Source organism: Gymnoscopelus microlampas (assembly GCF_963454915.1).
Source record: "Gymnoscopelus microlampas genome assembly, chromosome: 21".
Classification (NCBI taxonomy): Eukaryota; Metazoa; Chordata; class Actinopteri; order Myctophiformes; family Myctophidae; genus Gymnoscopelus; species Gymnoscopelus microlampas.
This window is the reverse complement of record NC_139958.1, coordinates 2,902,926-2,927,808: the sequence shown is the minus strand read 5'-3', so window position 1 is coordinate 2,927,808 and position 24,883 is coordinate 2,902,926. Positions and strand designations below refer to the sequence as shown.

Sequence of the window (24,883 nt, the reverse complement as noted above, 5' to 3'; positions counted from 1 at the left end):
AACTTCCTATTTCGTGAGCTTGTAGATCTGCTATTCTTTTGGCGAATGTTCCTCCCCCAGAATAGGCATGCATGCAGGGGGGTTGAAGTGTGCCTGAAACCTGCCATGTGGTTCAACTGACAGTTAACTAGGAATGACTGCACACAAGAATGTGATTTGACAGGATCAGTGTGTGTGTGTGTGTGTGTGTGTGTGTGTGTGTGTGTGTGTGTGTGTGTGTGTGTGTGTGTGTGTGTAAAGAAGCTTCATGTGATATAATGCGACCACATATACTGGCTGTCAGAATAGATATCTGTTCAGTCACTGTGTAGGGGAAGTGGATACTTCCATGGTCTTATAGGCAAATAGAACACAAAATATGCAAATATTTGCCGTACCGCAGTTTTCTCCGCAAGAACAAGTAGGCTACGTATATACCCATATACATCCATAGAACATTCAAGCATATATTGCATTGTATTGTATATTGTGTATCATTGGTTCTCAAAGTGGGGTCCGGGGACCCCCAGGGGTCCTTGGGGTGGTTCCAGGGGGTCCCCAGCAAAAAGCAGCTAACCGCTTTATCCATTTATTGGTTGGCTATTCGAAAGAAACTGCAGATCTACATGCTCGCAGCGCTGCGAGCATGTAGATCTGCTGTTTTTGAACATTTTTTTTAAATCTTGAAATTCTTTTGAACATTTTTCAACGCAAATCTTGTCTTCTGGGGGTCCCTGGCTCAAAATATTTTCTGATGGGGGTCCGCGGACAAATATATATCAATTTGGGGGTCCTTGACATTAAAAGGTTTGAGAACCGCTGGGGTCGCAGAAAGAAAAATGTATCCTTCGCATTAGGTCTGTTTTATTTGTTTATTAAAAAAAAAAAAGGATTGCCTGAGAATACATTTACTTTGGCAACATATATAGGCTATGTATGCTTCTATTTACAACATATATAGGCTATGTATGCTTCTATTTACAACATATATAGGCTATGTATGCTTCTATTTACAACATATATAGGCTATGTATGCTTCTATTTACAACATATATAGGCTATGTATGCTTCTATTTACAACATATATAGGCTATGTATGCTTCTATTTACAACATATATAGGCTATGTATGCTTCTATTTACAACATGTATAGGCTATGTATGCTTCTATTTACAACTGTAATGATATTTGCGTCGAAGTATGGACACACCCTCAGGCTAAGTAGTATAGATGAACTCTTCTATTGGTTGCAGCCACACAGCGCATAGCAGGCTAGGTTAGCAGCAGTGGAGAGGATGCATCCAGTCGCTTGCGAGATGAGCTGAATCTGTCTTTTGTACCGTGGTCTTATTTATACGGGTTAAAGTATTTGTTACATCATTGACAGCTGAGACGTTTGTCCTCTACCTTAATAAACATCATATGATATTATGACTATTGGACGTCAGATGATCTGTTGCCCTTTTGTCTGAATGGTACACGTCAACACCTCCTGACCAGTCTGATCATACCTTGCCTTTCTTGGGAGCCAGGTATGATCCTTGGTGCCAGGTATGAACCACTGTTGCAATAGCTGGTCTACAGATAGCCCTGTAACCTTACACCTGTCCTCTGAGGCTGATCTCATGGTGTGTGTGTGTGTGTGCCTAGTCATGCCTATTGCACAAGACCTTAAGTAAAACATTTGAGTACTTTTTTTCCCACCACTGGCCACTATGCAGCAAGTGTGGTGTAAAACACCCACCAAAAAAAAAGAAAAGATTTCCCCCCAAGAAAAGTTGTATTTAAAAAAAAAAAAAGGAAAGACAAAAAGAGGAAGGAGGTGGAGCCTGCAGATAACTGGGGAGGTGAAGATAGAGAGAGATAGGAGGAAGAGAAGACAAGTCCTTCCTGACTGACTTTTTTACTGTTAACTCTGAAGGTTTTGACTGTGCTGTCCTCCATTCCTCCTCCTCCCTCCCTTCCTCCCTTCCTTCCTTACAGAACCATGCAGAGGGAGTAGAGAGAGAGAGAGAGAGAGGAACCACTGGAGTCTGACGTCTGGAACCCGGGTCTGTGTGTGCTGAAGGTAAGCAGAGAGAGAGAGAGAGAGAGAGAGAGAGAGAGAGAGAGAGAGCTGATTCATGCATGTTTTTGTTCCATTGTTACACAGTTACTACTATACTATACAACCACTCTGTGTGTGTGACTTCCCTCTCCCACGCTTTGCATACACACACTCACGCGCGCGCGCGCACGCGCACGCACACACACACACACACACACACACACACACACACACACACGCAGAGGTATGGTATGTGCAGCTGGCTGCTCGGGCCCCCGAGCAGTGTTGCCACGTCCGCTTATTATAAGCGACTTTGTGGGTTTGTTTTTCTGCGAAGTCACTTGTAAAAATATTGGTCGGTAGGGGTTACGTTTTTTTGTTTGTTTTTTTGGGGGTGGGGGGGTGGGGGGGGGGGCTTGTTCCGAAAAAGTGTAGTTGCTTGTTTTGGGGCTTTCTGTCTAATGTTCTTTAAAACGATGGTTTTCAAAACAGTTTGAAGGACCCCCTAAGTTAATATGTGTCGGACCCCCGTCTGAAAATATTTGATGCCATACAGGGACCCCCATACAAGATTTGTGTTGTGCAAAATTTCACATCTTCTTAAAAGACTTTTTTGAAAATAGCAGATCTACAAGCTCGAGCTTGTAGATCGGCTATTTTCAAATGGCCGATGCGTATAATATTCTCAAAGGGCTCATCATGTACAGTAGCCTATATAGTCACTTCTTTTGGGCTTGTTTTCATAGACCTTGTTTCTCTAACAAAACCTGGCAACACTGAACTCCAGCCAGGTTCACCATTCACTGCCTCCTTTCATGTCCTGTGCAGGGTTGCCAGATCTGCTCATTTATAATTTCCCCGCAAGCTTTTATTTGAAAATAGCCGATCTACAAGCTCACAACGCGTCGCATCGCGACGCGTTGTGAGCTTGTAGATCGGCTGTTTTCAAATAGCTGATGTATATGTTAAAGTACACATGTGGCCCATTAGTCGCTTCTTTTGGGCTTCTTTTGGGCTGGTTTTTCTAGACCTGGTTGCTTGTTTCTCTCACAGAATCTTGCAACACTGGTCCTGTGAAGAGAAGAGAGGAAAATACCTTTTAATGGAGCAATATAATGCAAAAAGACTGGATCAAATTCATTCACGCATTTTGTGTGCGTGTGTGTGCGTGCGTGTGTGTGTGTGTGTGTGTGTGTGTGTGTGTGTGCAACTGAATGAATGTAAGCTGGGGTCTAAACTTTACTAGAATGTGGTGAAAGGATTAGAAAATGTTTGGAATGTAAGACTGTCTCTCTCTCTCAGCCCTACACACACTACTTGTGAAATGGACAGACAGACAGACAGACAGACAGACAGACAGACAGATCAGTATCATCTTTGCTTGAAGGGACAGTGTTTTTGTTCTGTTGAAGCATTGTGTTATGCCGTAAACAAGCAGCATGGACAGCACTACAGCCTGGAGAGAGATTACAAAACTGATTCTCAGCAGCAGTTACAACATGGCAGTGGTGGAAGGAGTATACTCACATGTTGTACTTAAGTAAAAGTATCGATACCTAATAAGGCTGTCACAAATACAACACCGGAATTCAAAAATTCACTTGAGTAAAAGTACAAAGGTATTGGTATCAAAAATGTACTTGAAGTGCCAAAAGTAGAAAGTAGTCATTATGCATAATGTCCCATTTCACAAGTTATAAAATGTCTACAAATATTTTGAAAATAGCAGATCTACAAGCTCACAATGCGGAGCTTGTAGATCGGATATTTTCAAATGGCCGAAATGTATATAGGGCTGAAGTGGTTGATGTTTGTATGTTTTGTAATAATAATCAAAATCTACAAAGTAAACTAGTAACTAAAGTTTTCAAATAATTGTAGTGGAGTAAAAGTTTAATAATGTTGTCCAGAGGCAGACGTACAAGTACTGAGAATTGGAAATACTCAAGTATAGCAATAAATACCTCAAATTTGGACTTAAACTACAGTACTCGAGTAAATGTGCTTAGTTACTTTACACCACTGCAGGCACGAGTAGTCATAGTTTCCACAGGAAAGGAAGTTGTAAAACAGCTGTAGGCTCAAACGTGACACGGATTTTTTTGTTGTTGTGTTAATTGTTCCTCCTAAGGTAAACAAACACTTTATTCATGAGGTGCTCTGTCAAAACAAGAGTTCACGGGCGCTGAATGTTTCCTATAGCACTGTGGCTGAGTAGCGAACTAATTACTAACCTCTTTGATTATGACTGACAAGCTCAAAATATATACTGTAGGCACGCCAGGTGTTGAAAGACTAACCTTAACCTCAGTAAAACTATGTCTAAACCTAACCTTATTCCTAAACGTAACCTCAGTAAAACTATGCCTAAACCTAACCTTAACCTCAGTAAAACTATGCCTAAACCTAACCTTATTCCTAACCTTAACCTCAGTAAAACTATGTCTAAACCTAACCTTATTCCTAACCTTAACCTCAGTAAAACTATGTCTAAACCTAACCTTATTCCTAACCTTAACCTCAGTAAAACTATGTCTAAACCTAACCTTATTCCTAAACGTAACCTCAGTAAAACTATGTCTAAACCTAACCTTATTCCTAACCTTAGCCTCAGTAAAACTATGTCTAAACCTAACCTTATTCCTAACCTTAACCTCAGTAAAACTATGTCTAAACCTAACCTTATTCCTAAACGTAACCTCAGTAAAACTATGTCTAAACCTAACCTTATTCCTAACCTTAACCTCAGTAAAACTATGTCTAAACCTAACCTTATTCCTAAACGTAACCTCAGTAAAACTATGTCTAAACCTAACCTTATTCCTAACCTTAACCTCAGTAAAACTATGCCTAAACCTAACCTTATTCCTAAACGTAACCTCAGTAAAACTATGCCTAAACCTAACCTTATTCCTAACCTTAACCTCAGTAAAACTATGCCTAAACCTAACCTTATTCCTAACCTTAACCTCAGTAAAACTATGCCTAAACCTAACCTTATTCCTAACCTTAACCTCAGTAAAACTATGTCTAAACCTAACCTTATTCCTATCCTTAACCTCAGTAAAACTATGCCTAAACCTAACCTTATTCCTAACCTTAACCTCAGTAAAACTATGTCTAAACCTAACCTTATTCCTAAACGTAACCTCAGTAAAACTATGCCTAAACCTAACCTTAACCTCAGTAAAACTATGCCTAAACCTAACCTTATTCCTAACCTTAACCTCAGTAAAACTATGTCTAAACCTAACCTTATTCCTAACCTTAACCTCAGTAAAACTATGTCTAAACCTAACCTTATTCCTAACCTTAACCTCAGTAAAACTATGTCTAAACCTAACCTTATTCCTAACCTTAACCTCATTAAAACTATGTCTAAACCTGACCTTATTCCTATCCTTAACCTCAGTAAAACGTTGTCTAAACCTAACCTTATTCCTAACCTTAACCTCAGTAAAACTATGTCTAAACCTAACCTTATTCCTAACCTTAACCTCAGTAAAACTATGCCTAAACCTAACCTTATTCCTAACCTTAACCTCAGTAAAACTATGCCTAAACCTAACCAAAACTGTACAAAATATATATTCAAAAATGTGCACACATTTTCATGATTAAAAAAAAAAAAAAACAGATATACAAGCTCATAGCGGCACTCAGTGCCGCTATGAGCTTGTACATCTACTATTTTTGAATAGCCCAAAGTATAAGATAATGGTTACAGTGGTTAAAATCTAAAATGACAGATACTTTACTGGTCTTAATGAGTTATTAATAATATTCTTGATAATCGTATCATCAAAGTGATGAGTCATACTTTGATGATGACTCAGTGAATCATGACGGTATATGACCTTTCAATAGGCCGACTCATCATGACCTCATCGCCACCCAAAGAATGTAAATAACGCCGGCAGCAGTATTATTATTCATTCAGGACACTTGTGATAGTGTTATTGACTATTACAAATATGTTATTTAGTTGTAATTATCCCACAGGTTGACAAACTGGACGTAGTTGCACCGCCTCACACTTAAGTTCAAACTTAGCCTAGTTATAGCTTAAACACGTTCAATCAGAGAACGCATCTCTGTCATTTTTAGATTTCTGCTCGTAGATCTGCTATTTTTGAAAAATCGTGAAAATGTGTGCAAATCTTTGAATATATATATTTTTAAAGCGAACATTTGTAACTCAAATCTTTGCTTCTGGAGGTCCCTGGAACAACATACAGTATTTCTACAAATGTTTGCTTAAAAATATATATTTTTTAAAGATTTGCACACATTTTCACAAAAAAAAAAAAAAAGCAGATCTACAAACTCCTAGCGCGGCACTCGGTGCCGCGCTATGAGCTTGTAGATCTGCTATTTTTGAATAGCCAAAGACATCTAAAAATGACACCAATGCTTTCCCGGTCTAAATGGCTTTTTAAAAGCCATTTAAGCTATTATTAGGCTAAGTTTGAACTTAGTGTGAGGTGGTGCGACTGACTGGCTCCTGGGGACACTATGTTTTATATTGTGTTGTGAAAACGTCCATAGACGTTCTTCCTGGGGAAAAATACCCGTTTTGTTTTCAAACATTCAAGCGTTCTGATCTGGTCAATAAGACATTATTATACATTATGGACAGTAAATACAGCTGAGGAAAGGACTTTGTTCTTCACCTCTACTGCAGAGCAGTGGTTCTCAGCCTTTTTCAGGCCGCGACCCCCCAAAATAATCATATGTGAACTGGGGACCCCCCCCCCCCACACCGAAAACACTTGGAATTGCAGGAGTTGAGGCATTACATTTAAATATTTTGAAAATAGCAGATCTACAAGCTCACAACGCCTCGCACCACTTGCAGATCGGCTATATCTTCACAATGTATGCCTCTCTTATATTATTTGACAATTTGGCCAATGTTTATAGTATAGTTTGCTGATTACTTTTGATGCGGTGATGTATTTTGTTTATCCTTAAATTCACTTCACTGTCATCTGGGACCAAACTAAACGTAACCTCAGTAAAACTATGTCTAAACCTAACCTTATTCCTAACCTTAACCTCAGTAAAACTATGTCTAAACCTAACCTTATTCCTAACCTTAACCTCAGTAAAACTATGTCTAAACCTAACCTTATTCCTAACCTTAACCTCAGTAAAACTATGTCTAAACCTAACCTTATTCCTAACCTTAACCTCAGTAAAACTATGTCTAAACCTAACCTTATTCCTAACCTTAACCTCAGTAAAACTATGTCTAAATCTAACCTTATTCCTAACCTTAACCTCAGTAAAACTATGTCTAAACCTAACCTTATTCCTAACCTTAACCTCAGTAAAACTATGTCTAAATCTAACCTTATTCCTAACCTTAACCTCAGTAAAACTATGTCTAAACCTAACCTTATTCCTATCCTTAACCTCAGTAAAACTATGTCTAAACCTAACCTTATTCCTAACCTTAACCTCAGTAAAACTATGTCTAAACCTAACCTTATTCCTAACCTTAACCTCAGTAAAACTATGTCTAAACCTAACCTTATTCCTACAGTGTAGTAAATACTGGATGATGATGTCATCATGTCCTGCAGCTTGTAGGAAAAACCCAAAACAACCTGGTGCTTATGTTCATTTCATGTGGTTATTATGCAACAACTATCATCTTGTCTTTTGTTCAAACAGGGATTTTTATGGCCGGCGGGGATACTGTTTTATCCATGCTTCTGTTCAGGCAGAATTAAAGGGACAGTTCACCCCCAAAATGACTTTTTTTCTACGGATTCTACGGTCACCCTTATGGAGACTTCAATTCATGGATGTTTTCTTGGTTTAGTCTCATTCCTAAGCCAATAATTTCATGACCAGCGGTTCCGGTAGGAGACACAAAGGTGACTCTTTGTGTATCTTTGATATTTATGTGTGATAATAATATCACAATTTAATTAAAAAGAATGTGTAACCACATTATATTCTGGCATCCTTATTTCAAAATTTGTCCAAATCTTTCAATTTTTTTTTTTTTTTAATCACATCAATACACCTTTAGATTTGAGCTATTAAAAAATAGCAGATCTAGAAGAGCTTGTAGATCTGCAATTTTTTGAAAACTTGTGAACATTTATGCAAATCTTTGAATTTCTACATTGTTTTTAAGTGAACATTTCTAACTCAAGTCTGTGCTTCTGGGGGTCCCTGGAACAAAATATTTTGAGATGGAGGTCAGTAGGCAATTACATATCATTTTGGGGGTCCTTGACATTACGAAGTTTGAGAACCACTGATATAGAAAGATACGTTTTATTTTTTATTTTTTACTGTTAGGATTTGGAAGACATTTGTAGTCAGCTTCAGGTCTTAAGACCGGGAACGCATCTGTGTCATTTTTTAAAACATTTTTGGCTATTGAAAAATCGCAGATATACAAGCTCATAGCGCGGCACTCAATGAATGGCTTGTTGATCTGCTATTTTTGAAAAATCATGGAAATTTGTGCAAATCTTAAAAAAAAATCTTCTAAATCCTAAACAATTTTTTGAAAGAAAGAAACGCATGTTGTTATATTAACGGTTCTCAAACTTTTCCGTGAGAAGGACCCCCAAAATGATGTGTTTGGCCGCTGATCCCCATCAAAAAAAAGCAAAGATTTGAGTTAAAAATGTTGTTTCAAAACATATATGGATTCAAAGATTTGCACAAACACGATTTGCACAAAGCTTATTCAATCAATCTGCTATTTTTTAATAGCCAAAGTATAAAATAATGGTTAAAGTGGTTACACAGATGTCTTCCCGGTTTGAATGGGTTAATGGAATAAATTCTGCATGCTTGACTTGATGAACATCCAGCTATACATACTGTATGTGTCCCTATATGACAGGTTATTCATTCCAGTGTGATATAAGGAACCATAAACATCACGTTTCCCCCTCGGTTATGATACTTTGGTGGGGAGGGGCCAGTAATAAACAGTGTTGCCAACCCTCGTGAGAGAAACAAGCCAACCCACCCCTCCAAAAACAGGCCAAAAAGAAGCCAAGTCTTGCGAGAGAAATAAGCCAAATCTCAGCTCGAAAAACAAGCCAAAGCAAGCCCAATAATATGGCCGTCTATTCTGAATCAAAACATATTAGATATCGTTATAATGACTATGTACTCTAGGTCTATAATGAGTTATGTTTTGGTTATTTATTATAACATACTTGAGCCACAGGGCTTAATAAGTAGAGACACACAGTGATTTTGGGCGTGCCGCCGTGTGCCCAGAGGTGTGAAGGCATTGACAGTAATCAGCAGGGTGGGTGGGTGGTTGGTGTTGGTGGTGTTGGTGCTTGCAGCACATTGGCGTGCCTGATGTGTGTGTGTGGGTCTGGACCGGCACGCCCATTCATGATGGGTTGGCGTTTCCTTCTCCCGCTATGATGATGGGGACGGCCTGTCCTGACCGCAAACAGCCTTTTCCCATGTGATTGATTCAGTCATTATTCAGTCCGACTTCACTGTAGCCTATAGTAGCCTTTACATAAATGATATTTGTACTGTTTGTAGGCTCAGAATCAGAATCAGTTTTATTGTCACATCACAGGTTTATAAGGTAAAAAAAATGGGTGAAATTCGTTTTTGTACATCATTCCCATCGCAACGTTAAATTCCGTAGAAAGAAGAGTGGGGGAGAGAGAAGAAGAAGAGGGGTGGGGGGCAAGTGGGAAGGAGATCGAACAAGAGAACAATAGAAGGCCAAAAACAAGTTATCTACATATTTACAAAGTACCTGAGATAAAGAAACAAACTAAGGTGCCTGAGCATAGCAGCAATGTATGTATACTGTGCATGATATACTTATAGACGCTAAGGTGCTTAGAGAGAAAAAAGCGCAAAAAACAACAACAAAAAAAAAACGTTTATGATATTTAAATAAATGTAAAGTTTCAAATACAAAAGTAGTAGCCTAGTAGTAGTTGGGAATGATCAAACTGGACATTTAGACTGAATGTGTCCTTTATCCTCATCTTGCTCTATAATGCACACAACTGTTTCACCAGGTTTTATTTGTGTTGTTTCTCATAAGCGTGCATCCGTTGTCCGTCAACAACACAGCCGTCTGTGCCTTGACTTCTGTGCTCTGACTCTCTCCCCACCCACTGCCCCCTTGCACTTCAGCAACATGGGAAAAGGCTGTTCGCGTCCTGACCTACAGTAGGCTGCCCTAGCCTTCCTGATTTCTGGTCTAGTGGGGGCGGGTTTAAAATCAGCGGGGAGAGAATGCGCCTGATCCTATTGGTTCACCGATCTGTCCCTAGGGTTTTATAACCCTTAACCTATTCAATCCGTGTCATTTTAGATTTTATAGCTATTATATCGTTGCTGGTGAGCAGAAACCTCTTCTCTACATATTCTAACTATTTGTGGGGGGTTTTTGTGTGTAAATTAACACATTACTTGATCCCACTACAGCGTCACGACAGAAGTAGCAAAAGTAGCAGATCTACAAGCTCGAAACGTGGCGCGAAGCGACACGTTTCGAGCTTGTAGATCTGCTGCTACTAGCAATGCGAGGTTTTCAGAAAACTGTCATCCAGGGCGTCCCCAGCTAAAGTAGTTAACATGGCATCACAACCATTTTAGCCACTTCATCCATTTATATGTTGTACAAATTGAACATTTTCAATATCGTTATTTTTATTATCATTATAAATGATTATTATTTCCCTGTCTTCTGTGGTGGTCCCTGCGACAAAACATTTCCAATAAAATGTAACTTTTCAGGATTCCAATAAAAAAATAGCAAAAATAGCCACTGCGACACGTTTTGAGCTTGTAGATCGGCTATTTTTGCCACTTTGGTGTGACATAGAATGACAAAGTATATGGCATTAAAGTACGGAAAAAATACGGAGATAAGAGGTGCCTACCAGACATTATATATGCAATGTGGCCCTCCTCTGGAGTGAGTGTGGAAATATATAGTGACCCTCTCCATCATCAGAGTTGCATCACTCCTGGTCTTTAGGTCATGTCTTTGAGGTAGTAGATCTTCTGCCAGTTGTGGAGTAATCGGCGCAAAGCCATGCTTTCATAATAGCATGACTACAGCTTCTGCTTCTGCAACGTTGCTTGACAGCGTGGATGTGGTGACGACACCACGCGACACGGTGACACCGCCATGCGACGCAGTGTTGATTTTGACAGCATATTGAGATTTAGTTTTAGTCATAGTCATTTTTTTTGGTCTTTTTTTATTGTACTCTTTTTTCTCTAAGCACCTTAACGTCCAGAAGTATATCATGCACAGTATACATACATTGGTGCTATGCTCAGGCACCTTATTTTGTTTCTTTATCTCAGGTACTTTGTAAATATGTAGATAACTTGTTTGGCCTTCTGTTGTTCTCTTGTTTGACCTCCTTCCCACTTGCCCCCTACCCCTCTTCTTCTTCTTCTTCTTCCTCCCCCCCCCTCTTCTTTCTATGGAAATTAACGTTGCCATGGGAATGATGTACAAAAACGAATTTCACCCACTTTATTACCTTGTAAACCTGTGATGTGACAATAAACCTGACTCTGATTATCATAGTCTTTTGAATAACATTGCATTTAGTTGTAGTCATATTTTAGTCACCTGAAATGTTTTAGTTTTTGTCTAGTTTTAGTCGACTAAATCTCATAAGATTACAGTCGACTATAATGTGTGTTGGCGGTGCCTTGATGGCGTCGCAATGGATGATTTTACACTTGGTTGCATGCTGAAAATAGCCGATCTACAAGCTCACAACGCGTCGCTCTGCGACGCGTTGTGAGCTTGTAGATCGGCTATTTTCAGAGCGCAGCCGAACATAAAACAACTTGTCTTTTAGTTCTACTGGATCAATTAGTCCCTCACTAACATTATAGTCTAGTTTTTTTTTTGTGTTGATGAAATCGGATACATTTACTCATAGTTGTTAGTCATAGTCATCATAGCTTAGTTTTCATGTAGTTTTAGTCAAGTGTAAAAAGGTATACAGTCGACCAACATTTTTCGTCATAGTTTTAGTCGACGAAATCAACATTGCATGCAACATGGTGACGTCACCAGCTGATAAACTGACCTGCATGACCTGCAGCCATGAATGTGTGTTTAAAGGAGGAGTTCACCCAAAAAATGACTTATTTTCTATCAATTGCAATGCACACCCTATGAAGCCTTGACTCCATGGATCCTTTTTGGTTTTGTCGCATTCCTAAGCTAATAATTTGATTCCCGTCTCCTACCGGCTAATGTATCCGGTAGGAGACACAAAGTAGATTGTTTGTGTCTCCTACCGGAAATACACACGGGCATCAAATTATTGTCTTAGGAATGCCACAAAAACAAAAATAAATCCATGAAATCAAGGCTTTATGGGGTGTGTAATTGATAGAAAATAAGTCATTTTTTTGGGTGAACTCCTTCATTTAACCAACAGTAACGTTCATTATAGCTCTTTCATTTTCATTGGTACAGACAGACAGACAGACAGACAGACAGACAGACAGACAGTCCTTCACACTGTAAACCCAGCAGTTATAGCACCATGTAGAATGTGAGTCCACACATTGAAAAAGTATTATAGATAGTAGCCTTTATTTGCTCACTTAAAACATTGTTTATCAGACTCTTTCATTTCTTTTTGGGGCTTTTCTGCCTTTATTGATAGCATTACAGTGGAGACAGGACAGAAAACAGGGAGAGAGAGAGAGATAGAGAGAGATGGGTGACCATAGAGGAGATCCGAACCTGTTATTTGCTGTCAGGCTGTGTTAGAGCCTATTTGTGGTGTGCGCCTGGACCGCTAGGCCAAGCGCTTTAATTTCAACGACCCCAATAACTCTCTAAAACATAGTTTCAGGACGTAGTGAAATGGGTTAGATGTTAAATGCTGGGTCTCCATGCTGAATTATAATAACTAGAAAAAGTGCTCCTCGGAAATACATAAGGAATCTGAGCTGTTGCACAACTGTGTGAAGAAACCAATAATTCCACGGGGAAAGGGTGTGTGTGAGGTTTTGGGGTTTGATGATCTATGACATAACTAGAAGAATATGTTTGAACCATGATCAGGGACGTGCACAGATAGACTCTAGGTGGTGCTAGAGCACCTGCCCTTTGCCCTCTTGACCAGAAGTGCCCTTTTTTTTTCAGTTTACAGCAGGGGTCTTCAACAGGGGGTCCGGGACCCCTAGGGGGTCCTCAGAGTTACTACAGGGGGTCCACCAAATCTCTACGTGATGTGATTTTTCTTTTTACCATAACCACTCGAAACCTAGCATCCCTTTTCTGAGGAGAACTTTAGCCAAAAATAGCAGATCTACAAGCCCACAACGCCTGTGAGGCGGAAAAAGAGCAGACCAAGTAAACCAAAAAAAAGTATAATTTACTTGAGCACCTGCCCCTCAAAATGTCTGTGCACGCCACTGACCATGATATAAAATGATGGTAAACAACAGAGGGGCTCGCAACTCATTTCTGTAATGCTCCAACTGTTTATTCACGGCAGCAATGCAATTGTATTGCAGTTGTGAATCTCAGCAATCACAACAGTGTCTTATCTTCCATGTCCACGGGTCGTTCCCATCAAATCAAACAATTTAATAGCAAAATAATTGTATTAAAGGTGTATCAACCTGTGTGAGCCTAATAACAGGCCCTGACTGGGACTTGATGTTATGATAATGCATTGTCTGCGTCACACCAAGTTAGGGAGCGCAATCTTTGTTTTAACATTTCTATATTAAGTGTGTGTGTGTGTGTGTGTGTGTGTGTGTGTGTGTGTGTGTGTGTGTGTGTGTGTGTGTGTGTGTGTGTGTGTGTGTGCGTGCGTGCGTGCGTGCGTGCGTGCGTGCGTGCGTGCGTGCGTGCGTGCGTGCGTGCGTGCGTGCGTGCGTGCGTGCGTGCGTGCGTGCGTGCGTTCGTCCTTTACAGTTTTTCACAATTGTTAACACACAAAAAGCGAAAATTCGGCACAATTTTCACAACCTTAACTTCATCTACTAATCGCTCCACCCAATTTGGCACTACTTCACACTCCCTTATCTGCATTAGACTCTGACTTTCCTTCTTTATACTCTGATGTCAATTACATTATCACCTTGTTGTCCAAACACTACACACAATGTTCAGTTGTTGCACACACTTCTCACATAAAATCTCAAAGCATCAATCTACAACACACCTTGTTGTCCAAACACTACACACATGTTCAGTTGTTGCACACACTTCTCACGTAAAATCTCAAAGCATCAACCTACAACACACAAATAGTCAAATCTCTTAACATTCAGGTCTGGTGAGCAATTTGCACCACCGGGCTGCTCCAGTGCGTGAGTGGTTCCAGGACCACCCACATTTTTTCGTTCTGTACCTTCGACCTTATTCTCCTTTCCTGAATCCCATTGAGGAGTTCTTTTGAGCTTGGAGGTGGAAGGTAAATGAACGGAACCCACAGAGCCGGGTCCCACTTCTCCAGGCCATGGAGGAGGCTTGTGGCGACGTCACTGTTAGGGTGTGAATCTTCTGCTATCTCACGATTCCGATTCTTTTCAGATTTTTTCAAAGCAAACGATTCTCGATTAGTAAAATATGTTTTTTTCCTATAAAAAAAACTCGTGAAAATCGATTGCAGCCCTAGTCACTGTTGAGGTCTGTCAGGGCTTCATGCGCCACTCGAGGCGTTTCTTCCAACGCTGCTTGGACAGGGAGAACATTGCCTATGATGTGGATGGCCCTCTGGCCAGACATGAACCGGAGGCATGATGCTTAAATCATGTAGAGAAATAAAACTTTTTTGGCTGCATATTTGTGTTTTGTTTTATGTTTCACTATGAAACAAGTAGGCCTACACTGAGTCATTTTACAAAAGAAATTGTCAATGTCATTCATATGGTGTGTTCCATTTCTATGATTGTGTTTTCAATTTTGCCCTGCAGTGTGCTGTAAATGTTTGGTAGTGTGCAGCACATGCTTAGTTGCGTGTACTCAATGAATGGTATGTGTGTGTCATTTGAAAATATGGCTGTGTGTACCAAATGAAAACACAAGTTCCATTTTGTGAACAGTTAAAAGATTTGATGGCAAAGAGTCATCTTGCAAAGGGAGTGTAGGGTTTAGCATTAATGTGTGAGGTTTGCAGTTTTGTGTGTGTAGTTTTGAGAAAGCCGTTATTGTTTTGAGAAACGTGTGTTAACAATTGTGAAAAACTCCAAGTCCAAATGGACGTTGTTATCGCGGTATTGGACTGTCAATTTATATCTATTATTTTGTTCTATTCCATTAGCAACGTAGAACAAGCTTAACATGATTGTCTGGTAGGTTTAGTGTGTGTTCAGCTTCCCTGTGAAGTCCACACTATTCAGAGCGTTTTGCACACCTACTGTATGTACATGCTGCCCACTTGTGGCGGGCTGGCAGCACTACAGAAAGAGCAGAATGCAGAATGTCTGTGTGGCTTTAATGATGACATGAGACTGCTGTTTAACTCATTCAGTCCTGGAACGCCTACTGTGTCATTTTAGATTTGAGCTCTAACCATTATTCTATACTTTGGGCTATTCAAAAATAGCAGATCTACAAGCTCATAGATCTGCTATTTGTTTTTGAAAAATCATACAAATTTGTGCAAATCTTTGAATGTATATATTTCTTAAAGCAAAGCTTTTTAACTCAAATCTTTGCTTCTGGGGGATTCTACAAATGTCTTCTAAATCCTTTTTTCTTTTCTTTTTTAACTCATGTTGCTATAATATCAGTGGTTCTCAAACGTTTGTCATGCTTTAAAAATATCCATGAATTCAAGTCTCCATGGGGTGACTAATCCATAGGACATTGTTGGGGTGAACTATCCCTTTAATAAAGTTTGTTTGATTGATTGATATCTGTAATCATTTAGAAGGTTCCTTTTGTTAAAGGATGGTAAACACCTTGCCCCGAAGGCCTGCCTTTGACTGAATCAACACCTTTGATCAAGCTGTTTGTAAAAGGCCATCATGTTACACCTATTGTCTGTTGGTCAGGTGACCCCTTGGCCTGGTTTAGGAGAGAGAGAGAGAGAGAGGGGTATAAAGCCACTGAGAAGAGAGAGAGAGGGGTATAAAGCCACTGAGAAGAGAGAGAAAGAGAGGTAATAAAGACACTGGCCCTCATTTATCAACGCGGTGCAGCCCAAATAATGGGCGTACGGCGAGATCACCGCACCTTTCGGCATTCATCAATATATCCTGACGTGGGATTCATCCTACGATACGCTGAAATATCACGTCTGGTCGGGACCAGTTGTTGACTTTGGCTGCGCCCGTTTATTCCATTCTAGACCTGCGGAGCAACATTGTCTGACTGTCTGACAGGCATCTGGACACATAATCCACTCCTAAAAGTATATCTACACTAATAAATAATCCCTGTGAAAATATAAAATGTTATAAATTAATTTAAACAAACTGCTTTAACAGTCATTCGGTTAAGCTTGCAGATCTGGCTGCATTGGCTATTTGAAAATAGCAGATCTGCAAGCTCACAACAGGTCGCATCGCAACGCGTTGTGAGCTTGTAGATCTGCTATTTTCAAAATATACGAGCACTTCTGCGAGCACATTTTCGGGACTTCCGAACATCTTTTCATGGACAGTGAGGTCTGCAAACTTACAGTAGCTTGTCCTATGGTATGGAGTTATGTCATAGAGAGTTATGAAGACTACAACGAGAGAGAGAGAGAGAGAGAGAGGCGTGTGCGTGACTTGACAGGCAGCGAGGCAAGGCGAGCCGGCGAAACTCATTCTTTTTGGTTCTCCATGTTGTAAAATCGTGGTGTTTCCAGAATATTTAAGGGCGTGTTATTTAAATACACGCCGGTTTATACTAGGGTTGCCAACAGTCCCGTATTAACCGGGACGCCCCGTATTTGAGCCAAAAGGGGCGTGTCCCGTACGGGACTTTGTTTGTCCCGGACTCCGGTGTAAAGGGAAAAATAAAAAATATATTTCTGTTTGCACACAATACAGTGTGTCTGGCTGCGTGTTTGTGTGCTGTATGCGAAGGGCGCTAGGACCGCTCAGTTGACAGGGCAGGCACAGTGCTCGCACCCGTGCGTGTGTGTGTGTGTGTGTGTGTGTGTGTGTGTTAAGTGATGACATGTTTATTTTTGGGCCAAGGTACAAAGCGTCACAAAAGAGACGGTTGGGGGACTGCTTCATTTTCGGTACAAATTAGTATCTGGCTTTCGAGAAGGAACAAGATCCAGGGAGCGGGTTTCAGTTGAAGCTGAACCCATGGCTAAAGGGCTGGTAGCAGCAGAATAGAGTTTGCCTGACAAGAATGATTTCTTGTCTAGAGGAATGTGTTGAGATGTGGGGGCAAGGGGACGTTTAGTGTAGCATTGAGCAGGAGTCACTGGTTTTGTCTCTTTAGGAGAAAAAAAAGAAGAAAAAGAATGTAAATTACATGAATGTGCTTTTAACCCATTAAGACCTGGAACTGTCATTTTTAGATTTGAGCTAAAAAGCATTATTTTACACTTTGGGCTATTCAAAAATAGCAGTTATACAAGCTCATAGCGCGGCACCGAGTGCCGCGCTTGTAGATCTGCTATTTTAGAAAAATTGTGAAAATGTGTGCAAATCTTTGAATATATATATATATATTTAAAGCGAACATTTTTAACTAAAATCTTTGCTTCTGGGGGGTCCCTGGAACAAAATATTTTGATGGGGGGTCCGCGTTCAAATACCTATAATTCTGGGGGTCCTTGACATGAAAAAGATTCTCTCTCCCTCTCCCTCTCTCTCTCTCTCTGTCTCTCTCCCCCCCCCCTCCCTCCCTCCCTCTCCAGATGAGTGACCAGTACAGCAGTGACAGGCTGTCCCACACAGAGGGAGAGATGGAGGGAGATGAGGGAGATGAGGGAGAGCAGAACCACCACGACAACAACCTCCAGAGCTTCTCCTCCGTCTCGTCCTCGCTGCGGGCCGTCATACGCATCCGACAGAAGTACCAGGCCCTGAAGAAGCGCCGCCTGGAGCTGTCGGCGGGGCTGGGGGGGGCGGGGGCCGGGGGGGGCCTGCTCCCGGGGGCCCCGACGCGCACCAGCCCCAAGATCTTCACCTTCGACCTCACCTCCTCCGCCGCCGCCGCTCCGTCCGGGGCTCTGTCCTCCTCCTCCGTCCCGCTGAGGAAGAAGAGGAAAAAGAGGAGAGGGGTCATGTACCCCACGGGGGGGCGCTGCAGAGCCCCGCCCGTACAGCCCCACAGCAGAGCCAAGTACTGTCTCTATCTGCTCTGTGCCATCCTCTTTCTGCAGGTAAATACTGTCTCTATCTGCTCTGTGTCTCTATCTGTCTCTGTGTCTCTATCTGTCTCTGTGCCATCCTCTTTCTGCAGGTAGGGTTGTAATTAGACATGTACCAATACCATTTTTTCTTTCCCGAAACTTGTGGGCCCCGCTTAAACAATTACCATAATTTTAGGCCTGAAAAAGTCGTCTCACTGTGTCTCTCTGTGTCTCACTGTGTCTCTCTGTGTCTCTCTGTGTCTCTCTGTGTCTCTCTGTGTCTCACTGGGTGCGTTTACATGCACAATATTTATTCATTCAGAATGAAATCATTCCGAATAGAAATGTATACCCAACTGTTTACATGGCACCTGAATAAAAGTATTCCTGTTCCTCAATCGTTTACATGAGCAAAGCATTCATTCGGAATAGAACTCTGGTCATGCGCAGAGTGCTTCGGGCCAGGTTGGGGACGGGGGGCGGGGGCGATCCGGACCACGATAAGTACCCGTATCTCCCGTATTGTTCAATAAAAAGCATTTTAATCCGATCGTCGGCCATTTTCTCCAAATTTTCTCCGATGCTTTCAACCATGCGATACCAATGGTTGGAAGGTGTATTGCACTCTGATACATTACCAAAATAAAAGAACAGAAAAAGAAAATGGCCGGCGATGGGATTAAAATGCTTTTTATTGAACAATACGGGAGATACGGGTACTTATCACGGTCCGGATTGCCTTGTAACATCCATGGCTCAGGGGTAAGCACTTTATATTTGAAATCTGAACGTTTATGTACATGTGAGAGTTGGCAATGTAAAAAAAAAAAACGAACACCACTATAAACCAGAGACGGTGCGTTTTAACAGCGGGCAACTCTGGGCGATGCCGGGCGATATCGCCCAAAAAGATAAAGAAAATCCATCTTTCATCGCCCCCCCGCCCACTTCGCCCGATCGCCGGCTCTCATAGACTTTCATTATATTTTGGGCGATGTTGCCCGGCATCGCCCGAGAGTTGCCCGCTGTTAAAACGCAGGGAGACTCGACAGCGTCATGTGAACCATGGCTACTGTTTGCGCTGCAGCTGAGCCCTAATAATGTTGTTTTCGTTTATGTTCACGTATGCTGTTCACGTATGCTATTAAAATAATGCAGCTATTGCAGTATTGGGCCTTAACATGTGATTACAAATGTATTTGTATTTGGCCCCTCATATATAGGCTATAATTATAAAATAAATGTAAATATAAAATCTGATATAAAATTGAAACATGCAGCTCGATGCGTTTCTGCGTCTACGTTTGGACAGGGATTTTTGTTTATCTTTGTCATGTGGCCAGGGATTCTTTTTAAAAACGGAGGACTAAAATATCCGTTTAGTAAAAGATCCATGTACGTGTAGCCAAGGCCTAAGTCACGGCTGCCAGAGAGAAATAATAACAAGCCACAGCTCACACTCAATCAAAGCTGCCAGCTATATAGGTAAATGAGGAAGAAGAGAAGAGAGACAATAAAACAAGTTAAGAGAGAGAAGGTAGAGAGAAGGTTTGATAATGGAAGCACACCGCATCCTGGCTACGGCCATTGCTCTGCTATTGATGAGTTTAATGCAGCAAAATCAGCTCCTGTTATATTTGCTGCTGACCCGGAGGAGGAGCCGGTCGGCGGAGAACTACGCGCGTCTGCGACTTGGGCTTGGAGCGCCAGACTCCACATGGCTTGCGCCTCTCCCCCCCCACCCAGAAGCACCACGCTAGCCAATGACACATGCGCAAAAGAACAAATGTATACCTGTCTGATACCAGTGCGTTTACATGGGCAATGTAGCCCGATTCTATCGGTATATACCAGCCCTTCAAACCCGAATGAAATTTCATTCGGATCAGACCGGTATGGCCATACCGATGCGTTTACATGAGCATTTCTATTCTGAATGAGCATTCATTCCGAATTGAAGTGGAATAAACCTGTCCATGTAAACGCACTGTGTCTCAATGTGTCTCTCTGTGTCTCTCTGTGTCTCTCTGTGTCTCTCTGTGTCTCTCTGTGTCTCTCTGTGTCTCTCTGTGTCTCACTGTGTCTCTCTGTGTCTCTCTGTGTCTCTCTGTGTCTCTCTGTGTCTCTCTGTGTCTCACTGTGTCTCTCTGTGTCTCACTGTGTCTCACTGTGTCTCAATGTGTCTCTCTGTGTCTCTCTGTGTCTCACTGTGTCTCTCTGTGTCTCTCTGTGTCTCTCTGTGTCTCTCTGTGTCTCTCTGTGTCTCTCTGTGTCTCTCTGTGTCTCACTGTGTCTCACTGTGTCTCACTGTGTCTCTCTGTGTCTCTCTGTGTCTCACTGTGTCTCTCTGTGTCTCTCTGTGTCTCACTGTGTCTCACTGTGTCTCTCTGTGTCTCACTGTGTCTCTCTGTGTCTCTCTGTGTCTCTCTGTGTCTCTCTGTGTCTCTCTGTGTCTCTCTGTGTCTCTCTGTGTCTCACTGTGTCTCTCTGTGTCTCACTGTGTCTCACTGTGTCTCTCTGTGTCTCTCTGTGTCTCACTGTGTCTCTCTGTGTCTCACTGTGTCTCTCTGTGTCTCTCTGTGTCTCACTGTGTCTCTCTGTGTCTCTCTGTGTCTCACTGTGTCTCTCTGTGTCCGTTGGCAGGTTTACAACGCCATAGAGAACCTGGACGACCACGTTCTCAGGTACGACCTGGACGGGCTGGAGAAGACCCTGAGGCGCGAGGTGTTTGGCCAGCAGGGGGCGATGGAGGGTCTGCTGGGCCACCTGAAGGACTACCTGTCCACCTACGTCCACAACAAGCCGCTGGTCCTCTCCCTGCACGGGCCCACCGGCGTGGGGAAGAGCCACCTGGGCCGGCTGCTCGCCGCGCACTTCCGCTCCGTGGTGGGCGAGGCCCTGGTGCTCCAGTACTACGTGCTACACCACTGCCCCCTGGAGGCGGACGCCTGGAGCTGCGCGCGCGCCCTCTCCGTCATCATCTCGGAGACGGTGGCGCGCGCCGAGGAGGAGGAGAAGATCCCGCTGTTCGTCTTCGACGAGGCCGAGCACATGCACGGCGAGATCCTGGACGCGCTGCGCGAGCTGGTGGTCTCCGAGCGCTCGCCCAACGAGTACCTGAACGCCGTCTACCTGTTCCTGAGCGACCTGGGCCACGCCCACATCACCAAGCATCTGCTGCACAACTCGTCGAGCGTGGCCACCGCCGCCGGCCGCCACGCCGTCCTGGTCAGAGAGCTGACGCCGGCGCTGCGCGAGACTCTGGCCAAGGTCCATCCGCTGTGGGCCGAGGCGGAGCTCGTGCCGCTGAGCCTTTTGGAGAAAAGCCACGTGACGGAGTGCTTCCTGGACGAGATGACCCGAGAGGGCTTCTACCCCGACCGCGCCAACATAGAGCGCCTGGCCGGGGAGATGGAGTACTACCCGGCCGTGGGCGGCCGCCAGTACGCCAGGAGAGGGTGCAAAGCGGTGGTGGCCAAGGTCAATCTGCTGTGAAACCACCCCGTTCAGATGCTATGAGTGCATTGAATGGGAGATTATTACGTTTTATCTGACCACTGAATGGGCGAAGTAGGCGACATACTGACCTACCCGTGATTTATCAGACCGTTCATTGGGCGTAATCAGGAGCTACTGACCTACCGACGGAGATGACTTCAGTTTTGGTTTTGGTTTTGGACCATGACGGAGGCACACAGTCTCAAGCGAACTGGAGCCACGTGAGGGACCACCGAGCGAGCTAAAGCGAACGAGTTGCCGTCCCGAACGTTGCGACGTTCGCTTGAGCCTACTCAGCGCCGTTGGAGTTATTTACCGATAGACACAGAATGGTAAATCGTGTTGTGGGGACTGCTCTGCCTCCGAGTAGGTCAGTATCTCCTGATTACGCCCCAATGAATGGATCTGGTAAATCGTGGGTAGGTCAGCTTGTCGCCTACTTCGCCCATTCAGTGGTCTGATAAAACGTGACAATCTCCCATTCAATGCACTGATAGCATTCGAAGCCGGTGGTGAAACCCAACTTGAGGAAAATGTCTGGATGTTCCAGATTCTATGATTGATATATGTATTGATCATGAAATAAAACATGATGTCACATGTAACGTACATCTGACCCACTGTAATCCAAAGGATGACGGGGAGAAAAAAAAGCTTACAGCTCTTTTCCGTTGCGGTCCTTTAGAACCATGGGAATAACGTTTGGAATCGGTATGAAGGAATGTTGAACGCAAGACAGTCTGTGAGAAACGTGTTTCCAAAAACAGCAGCAGAAGGAATATTACACACACACACACACACACACACACACACACACACACACACACACACACACACACACACTCCTGAGGATTTTATTGGGCTCTGTTGCCATTCCTTACAGAGTTTTATAATAAGACTGTGTATTTAAGTGTTTAAGTATTACTCACTTAAACCCTGGCATCTCTATTTCGGGGCAAACGTTCTACAAAAAAAATGCCGATCTACAATGCATTGCCAGCGGACCCAGTGAGGATTTAAGTGGCATTATATTGTTACCTACTGAAGAGTGAAGTAAATATATGAATGGACATTCTGCTATGACATCAACATTAAAAAAAAATAGACGTAAAGATTTTTGTTCTACAAATGTAAATGTAACAATATTCAAAATAAAGAAAATAATGTAATTCTTTAGAAACCGGACCATTTTTTTTAGCCATACAGGTATCAATAGGTGACTGTCGGTACAGACATGGATAGCCCTGAAACATGACTGTCATACCCATGACAGTCATGGTGCCGAGTCCCCCCGGTTTATAGCGGTGTTCGATTTTTTTACATTGCCATCTCTCACATGTACATAAACGTTCAGATTTCAAACATAAAGTGCTTACCCCCGAGCCACGGATGTTACAAGGCGATCCGGACCGCGATAAGTACCCGTATCTCCCGTATTGTTCAATAAAAAGCATTATAATCCCATCGCCGGCCATTTTCTTTTTTTTTGTAATGTATCAGAGTGCAATACACCTCCCAACCATTAGTGTGTGTGTGTGTGTGTGTGTGTGTGTGTGTGTGTGTGTGTGTGTGTGTGTGTGTGTGAGATAAAAAAAAAAATATTCGTTTTTTATCTTTGGTGTTTAAAAAAATTGTCAAGGAACCTTCTTTTTTGTTGTTGTTCAAAGCAGAATAGAAGACTGTAGTGCAGAGAGAGAGTGAAAGTGTTTTTTGAGGTCCCTTAACCCTAACCCTAACCTTCCATCCGCCTCCATTATAAATCTCTGAACTTTTAAAGGAGTACAATTCTAAGTACTAAGTGTGGAGGCCAAAATCGTCCCCTCAAAAACCTGTTAGGAGTACGTTTCAGGCAATTTAGAGTTGATTGGTAATTTTCGTTTCGGTAAAATTAATTTTACCGAAACGAAAGTTAAATCCAAAAGGCAATTTAGAGTTGATTGGTAGTACTTTGTAGTGACTTTTTTTGGTCCCTAACATTCATCGAGCTCTGGACTTAGTAATTTTCTTTTTTTCACCATTGTGTCACTACCGAAACCTTTTTGTGTCACTACCGAAACGAAAGTTAATGCGGCAATGGACATTTAAAGGCAGGCTTACAACTACATACTTACGCCTAGTAACCTCATTCATACTTTAAAATGTTCATCTTACTGTGGACATGTTTGCCTGAAAAGGAATCTTTGAAATGTTGCATAGTTTTAGAATTGTACTCCTTTAAAAGTTCAGAGATTTATAATGGAGGCGGATGGAAGGTTTTGAGACCTCAAAAAACACTTTCACCTAGAAACTCCATTCACAGTTCAAAAATTCCACCTTACTGTGGACATGCATGCTTGAGATTTTTTCTTTGAAATCATTTATAGTTTGGGAGATATTTAACTTTCAGCGCCCCATGTGTTGTCGATGCGGCAATGGACATTTAAAGGCAGGCTTACAACTACGTACTTACGCCTAGTAACGTCATTCATACTTTAAAATGTTCATCTTACTGTGGACATGTTTGCTTGAAAAGGAATCTTTGAAATGTTGCATAGTTTTAGAATTGTACTCCTTTAAAAGTTCAGAGATTTATAATGGAGGCGGATGGAAGGTTTAGGGACCTCAAAAAAACACTTTCACCTAGAAACTCCATTCACAGTTCAAAAAATCCACCTTACTGTGGACATGCGTGCTTGAGATTAAAAAAAAAAAAAATGTAGTTTTGGAGATATTTCATTTTAAGCGCCCCATGCATTGTCGATGCGGCAATGGACATTTAAAGGCAGGCTTACAACTACATACTTACGCCTAGTAACGTCATTCATACTTTAAAATGTTCATGTTACTGTGGACATGTTTGCCTGAAAAGGAATCTTTGAAATGTTTTATAGTTTTAGAATTGTACTCCTTTAAAAGTTCAGAGATTTATAATGGAGGCGGATGGAAGGTTTTGGGACCTCAAAAAAACACTTTCACCTAGAAACTCAATTCACAGTACAAAAATTCCCCCTTACTGTGGACATGCATCCTTGAGACGTTTTACTTTTAAATGATTTGTAGTTTTTGAAATATTTAACTTTAAGCGCCCCATACATTGTCAATGGCAATG

The 24,883-nt window shown here is 42.1% G+C and overlaps 2 protein-coding genes across 2 annotated transcripts in view; both read left to right on the top strand.

Annotated features, from left to right (window-relative positions):
- The window catches only part of LOC311037333 (uncharacterized protein), a gene marked incomplete at both ends in the record, with an annotated part of 559,758 nt that overhangs the window by 133,869 nt on the left and 401,006 nt on the right, over window positions 1-24,883 (top strand). The window lies entirely within an intron of this gene.
- On the top strand, window positions 1,348-22,964 carry LOC311037061 (torsin-4A-like). The gene is made up of 4 exons (XM_084046126.1): window positions 1,348-1,530; window positions 1,963-2,047; window positions 17,860-18,327; window positions 20,941-22,964. The coding sequence occupies exons 3-4, from the start codon at window positions 17,860-17,862 to the stop codon at window positions 21,790-21,792; spliced, it is 1,320 nt and encodes a 439-aa protein (XP_083902252.1). The 5' UTR covers window positions 1,348-1,530; window positions 1,963-2,047; the 3' UTR covers window positions 21,793-22,964.

Coding starts and splice junctions, on each gene's coding strand:
- LOC311037061 (XM_084046126.1), top strand. CDS start 17,860: ATGAGTGACCAGTACAGCAGTGACAGGCTGTCCCACACAGAGGGAGAG. Junction 18,328..20,940: donor GTGCCATCCTCTTTCTGCAG/GTAAATACTGTC, acceptor GTCCGTTGGCAG/GTTTACAACGCCATAGAGAA.